We start from the raw sequence: 16,506 nt of genomic DNA on the forward strand, positions 1-16,506 counted from the left end.
GTATTTCCACGGAGGAAAAACTGAGAGCAACACTTGGGGCTTCTTAGACTCTGTGTAAGAATTATGGTAGTAGGCAAACCAGCAAGATGGTTCAAGCAGCCAAGCCTGCTAACCTACACTTGATTCCTGGGACCCACACGGTGGGAGAACAGAACTGGCTTCTGCAAGTTGTCTTCTGAATGCTATGTGTGCTTTATAGCACTTACACTACCACATAAAAATAAATGAACATTTAAAATATGATGAAGAAGTAGTGTGGGGAACTGGCTAGAATTCCAGAGTTCTTTGTCTCATATATTTAGCCTTACTCCTAAGGAACTCTCAGGGCTGTAGGAGGAGAGCCCCAGAGCACTAATTCAACATGTTTTTTCTTAGTTTGACAACTGACATTTCTGGTTGATTACAATGATGTCAGGTAAATAATGTCCCTATAAGTGTCTGAGAAACTGAAGGAACTGGAATGACTATTAGAAGGACTTAGCTGTTTCCTTTGGGGCTCAGCATGATGGGTTTTTTCAAACAAGAGCTGTGGGAAGCACAGGGACTTTTCCCTCTGGTGAGTAAATTGAATGAGCATCTCCTAATCTCCAGCAGCCTACAGATACCAGCCTGTTCATTTATACCTCTCTCTGTCTCTGTCTCTGTCTCTGTCTCTCTCTCTCTCTCTCTCTCTCTCACACACACATAAATGACTTTGTCCTCTTTAGATCACTAGTGCCTTGAGAAGCACCTGGCAGGTCAGAGACACACAGATAATAAATCAATGAATACCATCATTTATTTGTTTCTCTTGCAAGTATCTGTTGAGATCCTGTCTTGAGTTTGGGGCTATTCTAGGTACTGCGTGTGCAACACTGAATAACACAGCCAAGTAAACAGCAAAATGTTCACCTTCCCAGCTGTTCATACACGGTAAAGCCCAATCTGAATATTGTCCTTTTAGTTCTCAGTCAGTTTTGGAGGATTGAGAAGCTGATGTTTATGAAATAAGTCAAGATTATTATAATGTCTATCCTACAAGCCTAGAGAAAGGTCACATTTTACTTAGATGGTTTGCTCTTTTGCTCTCTTTTTAATAAGTCTGCCCAAGAAGAGAATTTAGAACATCCTTCTGATGCCAGCGAATGGCATCAAGCGAGGGAGTCATTGTGCCAGTAACACACCAGGGAAGGTCCATTTATGCCAGCAGGGTTAGGCTCTGTAAGCATCATTAATCCTACCTGACCTCTTGTTCTTCACTGGTCAGACCCAATCCAAATGTATGGTGGATGTCAAAGCAGGAGTTCTTGTCCTCCAGCAGCCTAGGACATAATTGGGATAGGAACCATATTTCAGTACATAGCACCCTGTGAGCCAGCTCTCTTCAGCTGTGTCCTGAGAAGGTGGTGAGGAAAAAAAACAATACTTACCCAACTTTCTGAAACCGCTTCTCCAAGAAATCCCACACGTACCTGATTTTCTGCACTTGGATGCATCGTAGCTGCAACCACAAATGTAAAGACGCAGGCATCAGTCACAGAGGAAAACTCATCAAAGGGGAATCATTCAATGCAGCTTCCCCTGGGAGGGGGGAAGCCTCACTCTCATTCCAGCTCAAGAATGTTATATTCAGAGCTTCAACCAAAGACACGCGCTTTGCTTTGTCTCCACAAATGTGCCATAACAACCACATGTAAGACCTCTTACTTTTAAGTCTGGCTTCGATACAGCTTGGTTTATGACAGAGTGGTGGTCAGCCACCAGAGGGTCCTCTGGGTCCTCGCTTATAGGGAACTTCAGTGTGGATAAGTGGAGGCAGAAGACCTTTTTTCTCTTGTATCTTCGAAATTCATCCTTGAAAAAGTCAGCAAATGAGGTCACAATCTCAGACAGACCTCACTCAGAATGCAACTTTTAGCCCCACTCTAGATTTAACATGGTCAGAGACTCCAACCATGGTCTATGCTTCAGTGAGCCTTCCATGGGCTTCTGATATGCACAAATTTTTGAAAAATACTGGACATGGAAAAAAAGCTTTGTAGAAAAGCATTATGTCTAGAAAATTTCCTAGATTATCCTATTCCTTTTTATTATTTATTTTTTTTGAGACAGGGATCCACTGTGAATTCTAGACTTGTCTCATCCTCTTGGTTAGCCTGGCTCAGTTTCCCCAGGGCTGGGATCATAGGTGAGCATCACCACAACAAGCTCTAGTGATTTTAAAATGATAGCTACAAGCTTAAATTGTCTAGTATACTCCAAAACATGTATTTTTTTGAAAAGTAAATGTTTCTGTGTTGTGGAGTCTCTGAGATTTGTAATAATGGCAGAGACTGCCCATGTGATGGCAAAGAGCAATAGCCATTATCCATCACCCTAAAATGCCAGGGACTCCTCCTGGCTAAAGTGCAAGGACTTACAGCATTCCTCGGCTAAACAAGGGATAACATGCAGCTTGCAGAGACAGTTTTTCCTCCTCTTGTTCTGATCTAGGTAAACTTCAAAAAAGATGAGTGCTTCTCTTTAGAATACACTCCAGTCATTGCTAGACCAGATGCAGTATAGCAAATGTGATCATAGAACTTGGAAAGTTTATAAGTTAAAATTCGAATTTTTAGTTGACATATAGTATTTATGAGCCTTGTGTAGTTATTTTCTCTGAACTAAAACATTCCCTCCTTGAAGACTCAGGAAAAAAAATAAACCCCACAAGTCTGAAGAAGTTCCTGAAACTTACAAGATTCCCAAGGATCCTCCCACTGGCTATAGAAGCAGTAACAATTGACTGAAAGAGAAGGCTTTCCAACCTGCCTGCTTGCTTGCAGATAAAACAAGGAGCTATAAAAATGTTGTGGGCTTTTCACTGTTACAGCTACCAATGAGTCACTCACAATCCTGTCCGTAAATACTATGTACATATATACATAGATGTATATTATTACTCCAAATATATATGCATATTGTGTAAAATATAAGTAATATGTAATATAATTCCAATAAAATTACTGGTTCATTAAGCTAGACTTGGGTGAAATAATTTCTTTGTTCTGTTGTCAATGAACAGACAATTGTTCATGTCTCCTTAGGGACACTCCCACAACAATAGGGTATGTTCTGAATTGTGAGTACACATATACTATGCATAATAATCAGACCGGTACAATTGCCCTCTTAACCACTTTGGAAATGTATCATTTTTTGTATTGGGAACCTTACAAACCCTCTCCACTAGCTACTTTTAAAATCTGCTGTCAGCCCTATTATCCTATGATGCTATAGGATATTAGCAGGCATCCCCCTATTCAGTTGTAACCTTGTGGCTACTAATCATTTTCCCTCTATCTCTCCTTCCATTTCTCGTGCTCTGGTAACCACTATTCTATGATGTCAACTTCATAGTTTCCTTGTGTCAGCGAGGCTACGTGGTATTGGTCTTTCTGTGATGACTATGGCATTTGAAACAGATGGCAGAAAGGTACGCACTGTTGTCCTCAGCAAAACTGTGTCTGCTTCCTGCAAGGGGCAGGGGATGCAACTGCTCCACACCCACCACTCAGGCCTCCAGTAGAACATCAGCTGAAGGGCCCCAAGAGTCAGGATGGCTGTGACAAGGCACAGGGCTCTCCGCAGAGGCTGGGTGTGGTAGCCGAACACCTCCTGCATAAGAAATAGGAAGAAACAGGGCATCCTATGTTCCATTATTCACATAAACATCATTTGGCTGCAAAGAACACATGCTTTAGACACATGCAGGACTATTGGCTGAGGGAGAAATCTGGCATCAGTTGGTAGAATCAGGTTGATTGCAGCTGACAGCTGATATAATAAAAGGAAAGAGAAGCACAACACTTCCTACTTCCCTGTCGTGTGAGATTAAACATTAGATGGGAAGGAAAGGGAAGATCTACCTGGTTCTAGGCATTCGCAAGAGGCACCTCAAGTGTTTGCAACATGCCTCATGCAGATGTGTTTTCTTTAGATATTTAAAAAATTATTAATAAAAATCTACTACAGAAAGCGATAGGATTGTGGCAGACATGATCCACACTTAGCCAGCTTTATCTGTGCCTACACTTTGTTATAATAAAAACCGAATATGATTGAAAGTATGTTTTCTAAACCAGCACAATGTAAATGAATGGAATATCCCAGACACTAGAGGCTCTCAAATAATCAATTGCGCTTGCGTATTCTTTTTTAAATGATTTTTATTAATTAAAAATAAATTTATATATTCTTCCCATCCCCCAAGTCCTTCCAGGCCCTCTCCCACTCTGTAACCACCTAACATTAAGTTCTTTCTCATAAAACAAAAATAACATTTTATAAAATAACAAAACCAAGAAAACAAAATAACCACCCCCCAAAAAACTTGATCAAACTGTAACAAAATAAAAGCATACACACACACACACACAACTTGTGTAGTCCATTATATGTTGGTCAACTACTCCTGAAAACAAGGCCTTTCCTCGAGTGGTTGATATATGCCCATGTTATTCTATTGGAGAAAACTTTTTTCCTTTTTCCAGCAGATAGAAGTGAAAATTCAGTTGTTAACCTTTACCCTAATGGCTAGTTTTTCATTCATTCACCCATTCAGTCATTCATTGTTTTAACTATAACAAAATAAAATATAATAAGACAAAACAAAAATTATCACATCAAAGTTGGAAAAGAGAAATCAACAGAAGGAAAAGAGCCCAAGAGAAAGCACAGAATAAGGGACCCACTCATTCACCCACTCAGGAAACCCATTAAAACACTAAACTGGAAGTGTCAATGTATATTCAGATGACCTGGCGCAGACCCATGCAGGCCCTGTGCATTCTTCGATCTGTGTAAGTTCATATGAGCTTTGCCCATGTTGATTTAGCACAATAGTTCTCAACCTGTGGGTCATGAGCCCTTCCACAGGGGCCAAATGACCCTTTCACAGGGTTGGCTTATGTGCATTGGAAAACACAGATATTATATTACAATTACATCACATTACAGTTATGAAGCAATAAAAATAATTTTATAGTTGGGGTCACCACAATATGAGAAACTGTATTAAAGGGTAGCAACATAAGAAAGGTTGAGAACCACTAATTTAAAGGGTCTTGTTTTCTTGGTGACCTCTAACTTATACTCTTTTGCCTACTGTTCTGCAAGATTCTCTGAACTCTAAGGAAAAGGATTTAATGGAGACATCCCATTTAGGGATGAGTATTCCAAGGTCTCTCACTCTTTACATAATACCCGGTTTTGGGTCTCTATATTTGGTCCCATCTGCTGCAAGACGAAGCTTCTCTGATGATGACTGAATAAGGCACCAACCTATGAGTATAGCAGAATATCATTAGGAGTCATTTTATCTCTATATATTTTTTGGCTTGTATTATTTGGTTTTACCCTAGATCCCTGGGCTATGTAGGCTCAGGTTCTTTTTCACCCAAGCAATTCAGGTATGGTTTGAATCTTGTGGGAGGGCCTTAAGTCAAATCAGCTATTTGTTGGCACTCACAAAACTTGAAAGCTTCTATATGATAAAGGGCACTGTCATTCAGACAAAACAGCAGCCTAAGGAACGGGAAAGGGTTTTCACTAACTACACATCCATTAGAGGCCTAATATCCAAAACATATAGAGAATTCAAGAAACTAGATACCAAGAAAACAAATAATCCAACTAAAAACGGGGTACAGATTTAAACAGAGAATTACCAATCAAGGAAACTCAAATGGCTGAGAAACATGTAAAGAAATGGTCAACATCCTTAGCCATCAGGGACATGCAAATCAGAACTACTTTGAAATTTTATCTTATGTCAGAATGGCTAAGATCAACAAAACAGCTATCAGCTCTTGCTGGCAAGGATGTGGAGTAAGAACACTCTTCATTGCTAGTGGGAGTCAAACAAGAAATCAGTGTGCTGTTTCCTAAGGAAAATGGCAAAATCAAACTACCTTAAGATCCAGCTATGCCACTGTTGGGCATTTACCTGAAGGATGCTTCATCCTATTACAGAGACACCTGCTTGATCTTGGTCATTGCTGCTCTATTCATAATAGCCAGAAACCACCTAAATGTACCTCAGCAGAAAAATGGATAAATAAAATATGGTACCTTTACACAATGGAATATCACTCATCCATTAAGGAAAAAAAAAATGACATCATGAAATTTGCAAGCAAATATATGAAACTAGAAGAGTGAGGCATCCCAGACCCAGAAAGATGAATATGGTATGTATTTTGCATATATATGGATATTTGCTATGAAATCAACTGAGAACCAAGCTACAATCCAGAGGATAAGTGTAAAGTAAGGGACTGGAGCAGTGGTTTTCAACTTGTGGGTTTCAACCCTTTGGGAGTCAAACAACCCTTTCAAGTGGATTGAATATCAGCTATCCTGCATATCAGATATTTACAGCATAACTCATAACGGTAGCAAAACTATAGTTATGAAGTAGCAATGAAATAATTTTATGGTTGAGGGTTACCATAACATAAAGAATTGTATTAAAGGGTCACAGAAATTAGGACAGCTGAGAACCTCTGGGCTAGAGGGAGCATATCGATCTCATTAGCAAAGGGGAAGAGAATAGATACTTAGGGATGAAGGAAAAGGGTGGAATAGAAGGATTTAGTCAAGAAGGAGAGAGGAGAAGGGTTCTGGGAAGAAATTCAAGGAGAAACAGCTAAAATTAAGGGTCATTTGAGGGGTAATATAGAAACCTAATACTGTATAAGTTCTTAAAACATATACTTATATGAAGGTAATCTAAATAAAATTACCAAATAATGGGGGAGACAGAGTCCCAATTGGCCATCTCCTGTCACCAAATGAAGCTTTCAGCACTGAGATTGTCTTACATCTAATTGAGTTGTTGACCAAAGGGGCCTTCGATAAACAACCCAGGATGTTGCCAAGGCTGTAGGTTGCACTCCACAAGCTGACAACAAGGTCCCGGTGCGGAAGACAACACCTACATAACTCTTTCAATATGAAGATTCCAAGCAGGCGCCTACGTAGAGCCTTCACTCTTATGTTCCAGTGTCTTTGGTACAGTAAGCATCCTCTCAAAAGAGAAGCATAAACACCAAGCCAGCCAAAAAACCTTTATCCACGGGGTTGTACTGTCTGCAAGATATGCTGAGGAAAAATTGTGAAGCAGAAGTTGTGGGAGTGGCTAACCCATGACTGTTTCAGCTTGAGATTCATGCCACGAGAGGGAACTCATCCCTGCCTGGAGGGCCAGGAACCAGAGTATGGCTTGCCCAGAGACCTAGGATAGAAGCAAACATGACAAGCAAGGGAAAAAAAAGCCAATGAAATGATTCCTAATAGTCTGCTATACTCAGAGATCACAGAGTAGCATAATGGTCATCACAGAACAACTGATGGGAACAGATGCAGAAACGCACAGTCAAACACCCGGCTGGAAGAAATCCTGTAGAAGATGGGGAGGAAAAAGTATAGTAGGAGCCACAGGGGTCAAGGGCACCACAAGAAAACCCATAGAATCAACTAACCTGGGCTCATAGGGGCTCTCAGAGACTGAACGAACCATAGAGAGACTGCATGGTCTGACCTAGGCCATCTTCATCTATATTAGGATTATATAACACAAGTGTGGTCTTCTGTGGGACTCCTAACAGTGGGAGGGGCTGGCTCTGACTCTTTTGCAAGCTTTTAGGACCACTTTCCTCCTCCTGGTTGCCTTATTCCTCTTTAATAGTGAGGGGATGTGCCTGGTCTTATTGCAACTTGATATGCTTTTGACTGATATCTCTGAGTGACCTGCCCTTTTTAGAAGGGAAATGGAGGAGGAGTGGATCTGGAAAACAGAGGAAGTGGGGCTGGGGGGAAAGGGACTGAGATGAAAGGAGGGAGGGGAAACAAGTCAGGAAGAAAGGATACATCAGAGAAGGATTTAAAAAAAAAAAGAATAACATGCTGAGAAATGTGTACTTTAAATACTAGGATAGCTAATATTTGTTATAAATTAAATGGACTTGAGATTTGTTTTCCCGGGAAAATAACTTTGGTTATTTAAAACCAAATTTAGGTTTCTCCTCAGTTCAGTGAGGGTTCACAACATAGTTTCACACATTCCAAAATCCATACTTTTAGAGTACTGTGAACTGTCTGATGGATGCTGATTATTACAGTGGGGATGTGGTGTGTTCCCCTGCAGGAAACAATCATGTGCTGATGACTTGGCTCTCAGTAGCACTATTGAGAGATGATTGGGTCATGGATGATTTAACTTCATCAATTGCTTAATCCATTGGTGAGTTTTTAGCTGAATGGGCTGTTGGGAAGTAGATCTCAGTTGGAGGAACTAGGTCAGTAGAGGTTATGCTATTGAATGGTGTATTTTGTAGCAAAGAGTTGTGTCTTAGTTAGGGTTTTTATTGCTATGAAGAAACACCATGGCCACAGCAACTCTTATAAAGGAAAATATTTAATTGGGTCTGGCTTACAGTTTTTGAGGTTTAGTCCATTACTGTCATGGTGGGAAACACGGAGGCATTCAGGACCACATGGTGATGGAGAGGTAGCTGACAGTTCTACAAGTTGATCACAGGCAGCAGGAAATGGTCGTGTGGGCATAGCTTGAGCACAGCAGACCTTAAAGCCTGCCTTCACAGTGACACACTTTCTCCAACAAGGCCGAACCTATGTCAATAAGGCCACACCTCCTAATAGTACCACTCCCTTTAGGCTAAGTTTTCAAACACAGGAGTCTATGAATTCCTATTTAAACTACCAGAGAGAAAGGAGAGAGAGAGAAGGGGAGAGGAACAGACAGTGAGACAAGCAAGGAGAGGGAAAGAGAGAGAAAAAGACAGACAGACAGAGACAGAGAGGAGTCATTCTCTGACTTTCATGGATGCCAGAAGACGAGCAGCTTCGTGCTGATCTTCCATCATGTTCCCACCTTGTCAGAAGTTTAAAGGCAAGGGAAGCAGCCAACTATGGGTGAAAACCCTGAAACCTGAAACAAATTGGTCTTTGTCCCTGCAGCTTGTTCACCTCAGGTATTTTGTCATGAAGATGAAAACTCACTAATATACCGATAAATGCACGGTGTCTGTGCTTGTACAAGGAAGGGTTTTAAATTTGACCCGGAAATTGTTTGTTGCTGTTTCTGTTTTCCAACAACTCTAAATTCCCACATCCAGACCACAGGCCTGTAATATCAGAACAACATTTTTTTTTTACTGTGTTTCTGGAGTATTTTTAATGCTAGAACCTCTTGAATTTTAAGCCAGTTTAGATCATGCATCATATAACAAGTGTCTTGGTTTACTTCTTTGGAAAGTCTTCATCTTCAGTATGACCTTTTTTTTAAATTAGTTTCTCCCTAATAAGTCAGTGGTGGATGAAGAGAATAATAACAGTTGTTGAAAGCGATCTTATTCAGAGTAGAAAGGGCACAAGTTTATGAAACACGATGTACGCTTGAGTCCCTTCTCTGCTTCTTATGGGCTGTGTGGCCTCAGGTAACTCATCCATCTTGGGGAAATTCCAGCACAGGCTTCTACAGAACAACAGGGAAGATGTGCCACCCGGGGCCGCTGTGCTCAAACAGGGCGGTTCTTCTGGCACACTCTGCAGTGAGTATGAGGTGCCGAGCACCTTTCAAAACCCACGCAGGGAAAGGTGCGTATCACTCAGTAACACCACCCCAGTTTGACGTTGTTCGTGAAGAGGCTCTCATTTCATTTAGAACCTCGCAATTCCCATAATTTCATGAGCATTGCCAAGATCTCTTTCTCTCCCTGTGTGATCCCTCTGCTTCTATAACTTTTGGTCTTATCTATGTGTTAAAGTTTTTTTTTTAGACCCAAATAACATAAATATGCCAGTTCATGTATACAGCAATGGTTTACTTACAAACACTCAGTATCAAGTCCCAAGTGCGTAAAAAAAACAGAAGCAGAATAGGTTAGAATTTGAGTTCAGCTCATAGCTGGAGAGTACTCACTTATAAACACATTTTTGCCTGTTTATTTTCTCATGGCAATGACACTGGTCATCACAATTCTGTTGCCTACTCATTTTTTTTTCTCTGTGTAGCTTTCTTTTATTAAACGGGGGAACTGTAAGCCTAGCAAGGCTGCAAAGAAACCATCAGAAACACAGGCTGCTGATAACCTCCTGAATTGGAACAACTCTTTGGAGAAGTCAAAGCTACAAATTTTATCAAAAACTATAAAGATCTTTCTACCTTTAATAATTTTTAATAATTCTTCAGTTGGAGGGATGCTCTAATGAAAGAACACATAAAGGGAAAAGTAATGGATGTAAGATGCTCAGGATAGCATTGTCTGTAAGAGCAAATCTGTTGGGGCAATGAAATGTTAGTCAGTGGTTCAGTGAGTCTTGAAATATCAGAACAATGGTCTGTAATGTAGTCATTGAAAACAGTGTGTGTAGTATCAATGTAGAAACCTGGGGCCATCTGTAATACAATGTTACATGAAGAGAAGACATGCAGAATGCATGGGATCAAATAGCAGCAGCATAAAATTTAACCCAACTGTATCGGAAATTACATCAAATGTTAATAGTCTTAATACCACCAATAAAAACAAGTTGTTAAACTAAAAAATAAAAGGCATGCTATATGCCATTTATAGGAGAGGTGCTTTAAATATAAATACCCAGAAAGTAAAGAGGAGGAACAAGAAAAAAAAAACATGAAAATGTTAATAAAGGAAGGCTGAGTGACATTAGTGTCAAACAAAATATATTTCTTCACAAATACTTAAGGAAGAAAATGTCATGAGAGAAGAGGAGGGCATTTCATAAGTTCGACAGGAGCACATCAATTTTTATATAAACTCCTTCATAAATGGAGGACATAAGAATGTTCCTAACTTGTCATAACAAGGCCAGAATTACCAGACGCTTGACTAAGAATGTTGAAAGGAAAGTTATAGGCTATGATTTATGTCACTATATATGAAATAGTTGTAAAATATGTTATGTAACCAATGCAGTAGTATACTGAAAAGGTAACATATTATTACATATTATTAGGAACACAGTAATTTGAGAGCCAATGTGTTTTTCAGTGTTAACATTCAGGAGGAAAAAATGAAAAGATTAGTACAATAGGCAGAGAAAAAGACAGACGTATATGGTTACAAACAAGTAACTTGTTTAAGTACAGACAGATTGTAACTATTAACAAGTGAATCTATTAAAGTCGTAGGATGGTAGAGAAATATAAAAAACCAACTGTATTTGTATGGATTAGTAGAAATTTGAAAATTAAGTGCAAATAATATCAAGAAAAAAATTCAATTGCTTTGTTCTAAATCTAAGAAAGATGTTCAAAGCCTTGAAGCCAAGAACTTTACGCTACTACAGAGAGAATGAGCTAAATAAATTAGAAGATACAAGAAATTTAGAAAATCAACACTCCTCTCCCATGTAAAGGCTCACCAAGCGCTTTTGTGATCACTGATTAAATGATTCTAAAATTGTTGTGGAAATACCAGGACCCTAGGTTAGTCAAGAAAATAATTCACAACAAAACAGAAGCACAGAGATCTTGGACCAGCAAAACTGGGAACTTTCTACAAAGCCGCAGTAATCTGAAAAACTCAGTACACATAACACAGAAAAAAGGATGATGGAGGACAGAAGAGAGAGGAGAAAGGGCCTGAAATATCATCACTGTCTTCCAGATAAGGAACTACCGAACTACCGCAGTCAGAACCTTGGTACTTAAACAGGGCTGAAGCTAAGGGAAGGATGCTGAGGGAAGTGGGGTTCCCCCTCATTTATGTGTCAGACACAAAAATCTCCTTGTACTTAAATGTGAAAACAAACCAATCCCTTGAAAGAAAATATAAGAGAACTTTGGGTAGACAAATATTTACTTTTTAAACATTTTTTTTATTTTTATTTTTATTAATTACAGTTTATTCACTTTGCATCCCTCCTGCAGCTCCCTCCCCCCTCCCAAATATTTCTTAAAACAAGAAAAATGTGCTTGATTGTATAGAAACTAAAGGTCGTTGTTTATCAAAGGGTTTCTGGAGAAGGTGCATATTAGCCATTTATAGGGCCTATTTGTTTATATCCTATATAGAAATGGGAGATTATATTTGGAATTCACAAAATCACTAAGAATCAATCAAAAAGAAAAGAAACTAGAAAATAGGGGAGAAAAATTGGATAGACAGCTCCAAGAATGCTAAAGCTGATCTACAGCCTTCAAGAGGGAGCTTGGGAGTTTGTCAAAGAAATGTGAACTAAAGCCACCATGGTGTGTCACAGGTCGGTGAAGCCAAGACCATCCTGAAGGAAAACAAGTCACACTGATGCCATGATAGGTCACAAATCAGCTAAAATGAAAAGTGCTGAATATATCAAGGTGGTAGAGATTCAGAACAACTGATAGGGTTGACCCAACAATCAGCTAAAAGTCATTGGAAATGTGAATTGGAATAAGCAGCGTTGCTACACAACCATGAGTGCTCTACTCAACTCTTGGAGTGTAATACAGAAAACAAGTATATTCATCTTTATAACGCACCTAGAGCCCAGTGTGGTGGTGCACACCTCCGGTCCCAGCACTCGGAAAGCAGAGGTAAGCAGATCTCTGTAAGGTAAAGTCTACCTTGATCAACATAGTGAGTTCCAGGACAGCCAGGGGTACACAGTGAGACCCTGTCTCAAAACAAACAAACAAACAAACAAACAAAAAGAAAGAAAAAAGAGAGAGAGAGGATAGGGGAAGAAAACTTAAATAAGAATATTCAGAGCAGCTGTGTTTATGAAAGCCAGGGTGGACTCTGTTTATAAGACATTGTGTTTCCAGCAAGTAAAAGGAACTGTAATGATATTAATGGGGATAGCTGAGAAATTGGAAAAACGGCCTCAGATTTAAAGCTCCAATTAATGAAAAGACTGGTCTTGGTGGTGCATGCTTTTAATCTTAGCATTTAGGAGGCAGAGGCAGGCATATCACTGTGAGTCTTAGGGTAACCTGGACTATATAGCAAATTCCATGCCAACTAGAGCTAGATGCTGAGGCCCTGCCTCAAAAATAAAAAATAAAAAAATATTTATTTATTTATTTATTTATTTATTTATTTATTTATGGAAAGTAGGAAGTTTGGTGACCTACTACATCTGTACCTGCACGCTAATGTAATGATGGGAAGGAGCTGACATCCACAAGGATAGAGGTAAAATCATATCCCTAATAAAGAACTTCCAAGACAAACAAAGATATTGAATTAAAATGGAGCATGTAGGCTCATAGGAAATAGCAGTATTAGAAGCTATTTATTGCCTTGTTGGAAAAGGTGTGGCCTTGTTGGAGAAAGTCTGTCCCTGGGGGTAGGCTTTGATGTTTCAAATGCTCCAGCCAGACCAGGGTCTCTTCCTGCAGTCTGCCTAAATATATAGAACTCTCAGCTACCTCTCCAGTACCATGTCTGCCTGGGTGCTTCTATGCTTCCTGCCATGGCAATAATGGGATAAACCTCTGAATGTAAGCTGGCCCCAGTTAGATGCTTACATTTATAAGAGTTGACATGGGCATGGTATAGCTTCACAGCAATAAAACGCTAACTAAAAGAGATACATATAATATATTTTATTAAATCTGGGAACATCTTATTACCAAAATGCCATCCCATTACTTGGGAGGCTGAGGCAGGAGGATTTCTAGCTCAAGTCCTGCCTAGGGTACAAAATGAATTCAAGGCTAACGTGGTGAAGTCAATAAGACCTTGTCTCAAAATAAAAAACTGGAGAGGTAACTCAATGGCAGAAAGCTTGTCTGCCATGAGTAAAGTTCAATTGCTAGTATAGTGATGGGAGGTAGAGAAGAAAACAGTGGTGGAGGAAGTAAGAGTAAAAATGCAAGGAGAAAGGAAAGGAAGCAAGGGGCTTATAAATATCAAAGGAATATTCTAAAATATGTGTTTCCTGAGCAAAGAGGAAGGGAAGTGATGTTTTCGCTTCCTTGACAAATCAGCTGTATAAACCCTGTTGAGACTCCTTCATATATCACTTCTCAGCTTTCCCAAGGGTGAGGTCCAGAGAGGGATCTGAGGTCTTAGTAGAAGCTTTACTGCTTTATCTGGCATCCCTTTGTTCAATGCCCTCACTTGGCTTACCCGTGCTTTCTGATTACAGCTTATCACAATACATTTTCTTTATGCTAATTAATTTTCGTATAATTTAGGTTTAATGAGTATTCTTTCAGAGAGTCACTCAATGTTCTCCTAAATATTTATGTCATACCACACCAGTAAAGTCCACTAAGAGATGGAGTTTAGAAAAGGGAAGGAGAAAAATAACCAGACTTGCTATAGGAAGGAGATGGGAAGATGAGACCGTCTAATCCGTTATGCGGTTTCCTTGCAAAAACTTGAGTTTTGCCACCTGTTTACCCATGTGGTCTCAGGATTTGATTTCCTCAAGTCTATTTCTATCTCTCTACTCTGGATAATGCCCGTAGCGCATACCTGGAGTAGTGGTTGTGACAACGGTAGAGGTGTGAGGATGCTCATTGTGGACAGGCGCTTGGTAAGAGTTTCAGGCAGAAGGGAGGTGACTCAGTTTCTGGCTGCTGTACAACGAGTCAGGGCTGGCAGTGGAAACAACCAGCATTCCAGGAGGCCAAAAACCAGACCTGCCACTGGATCGTGGCAGGATGTCGTGTGAGTCAGTTCGTTTTCTCCCTGAACACTGCGGTTCCTTCATTTCTTGGATTCTGACTATAGTTCGGAATTGCAAACGTCAGGATGTGGACCTCAGCCCTTATTGTAGTCTCTAAGTCCAGGACACAGAATATTGGGTTAAGAGTGACAATGAAATACACACTTGCTCTTTCTACAGAGGCTGAATGTCACTGTTCAGAGCCAAGGCTCTGGGTAGGTCTGACATGACAGCCCCTGTTCTCACACCACAACCCAGTGCTTTCTAGAAGCTCTTACTCCTGTTCATTTCTCTGTCACCTACCAACCATGAGTTAAATTTGCTGAAGCTTGGACTTCTCATATGAAAAAATATAGCTTCTGGTTATAAAACACAACAGAAACAGTTTGATATCAGTTAAAGGCTGAGAGCATGTCACGAGATAATCAAATTCAGATCAATCCCAGATGTACAACATCTGGGAAAGCCACTGCACATGTTCTGATGTCTCCCTCTCCTCCTGAATTAATGGGAATAATCAATAGCTATCTTCTGCAGGAGCTGTGAGATAGCAATAAGACAACCCAGAAAGCATGCACCATGCTCCCTGCAGGGTTTTGAGTGCTCACTATGTGTTGAGTTAATATTGCCATGGGTGCTATTTCAACAATTCAACAAAATTTCAGCAGATTAGTGGCTAGTTCTTTTGAACTCACTGTAGAATAATTTGGCCACAGGCAACATGCAGAACAAAATGTTATTTCTAAAGGTGATTGATCTGCTGGCTTAAGTAGATCTTTTACTTTTCCCAAAGAGAACAAGTTGTCAAAGTTAAAGTCAAATAGAGACCCCAAAATAACAGCACTTGCTTTTCGAGTCGAGTCTATGAAACCAGAGAAAAGGGCTTGGGGAAAGACCAAATTAATTCAAAGATTAGCTGAATGTAGTAACTATATATTAAATCATGAATGCAACACACATACACACACACAGAGAGAAGTAGATATAGCTTCTATGAGGAATGTAATTTGTGTGTGGTGTAATGTAATGCAGTGTTATACAATAGTATAACAGAGTCCTGCCTCTGATGCTTATGCAGTGTGATCTTGTGTATCTTGTGCTACTTAACTGAGCCTCACTGTCCACAGTTATAATATGGGTGCCTGATGAGGTCCGAGTTCGTAGAAAGGGCTTCTCAAATACTGCTTTGTTCTCCCACAGGAAGCCAACCAGTGTCAACAATGGGTGAGATTCCAGGGGGAAAGAAAATGGAGAAATTTTCCACTCCTGTGGCTCAATGCCCTGGGACATTCCTGTGGCTGAATTCTTATTGTGTCTTAGAGCACTAACTGACTAGTTTTCACAGCCCCTTTTAGTCTTGGGTCCCGTTCATGGGTACAGCCACCTGAAATATTTGGTGGGGTCTCCACAGCCATAGGCACAGCAGTGTCTGGATGAAGTGCTGTGGAAAGAATGTTTTATTTTACAATTAACAGCACATTCACTCTGTCTTGCGTCATAATGTCTCAAAGTTACTTAAGCATCCAAGACAGAAAGAGCATTCTCCCAACTACAGTTGCCTTCTGGAAAGGGCAATGGCATTTGAATCCACAGTTGCTGCTGTCTGTGTTTTGTTGTTTGTGGCTTTCTTTACCGTGACGTGTCCAGCTATTTCATGGGCAAGAATTTTATAATCACCTCGGAGTAAGCTTTTTTCTGTGCAGACACCAAACTTTAGTCACTTGAATCCAAGACCAAGAAACTCAGATTATCTGTTTAACTCTATGAGGACAGAATTCATTAAATTTTATCTTCTATTCTCCAGCAACAATCCCAGTATCATCTTTCTGTTTATTAACA

At 39.9% G+C, this 16,506-nt stretch overlaps 1 protein-coding gene across 2 annotated transcripts in view; it reads right to left on the reverse strand.

Annotated features, from left to right (window-relative positions):
* The window catches only part of Atp13a5 (ATPase 13A5), a 130,631-nt gene that overhangs the window by 108,459 nt on the left and 5,666 nt on the right, over nt 1-16,506 (reverse strand). The window contains exons 2-5 of one of the 2 annotated variants that reach the window (XM_021661904.2): nt 3,463-3,636; nt 1,687-1,833; nt 1,410-1,480; nt 1,221-1,301 (exon numbers count right to left, since the gene is read on the reverse strand). In XM_021661904.2, coding sequence (XP_021517579.2) covers nt 1,221-1,301; nt 1,410-1,480; nt 1,687-1,833; nt 3,463-3,636 — 473 coding nt within the window. The remainder of the gene's footprint in view (nt 1-1,220; nt 1,302-1,409; nt 1,481-1,686; nt 1,834-3,462; nt 3,637-16,506) is intronic. The other variant, XM_060370167.1, reaches the window with a different exon arrangement.

The sequence above is a fragment of the Meriones unguiculatus genome, chromosome 17, assembly GCF_030254825.1.
Source record: "Meriones unguiculatus strain TT.TT164.6M chromosome 17, Bangor_MerUng_6.1, whole genome shotgun sequence".
In the NCBI taxonomy this organism is placed as follows: domain Eukaryota; kingdom Metazoa; phylum Chordata; class Mammalia; order Rodentia; family Muridae; genus Meriones; species Meriones unguiculatus.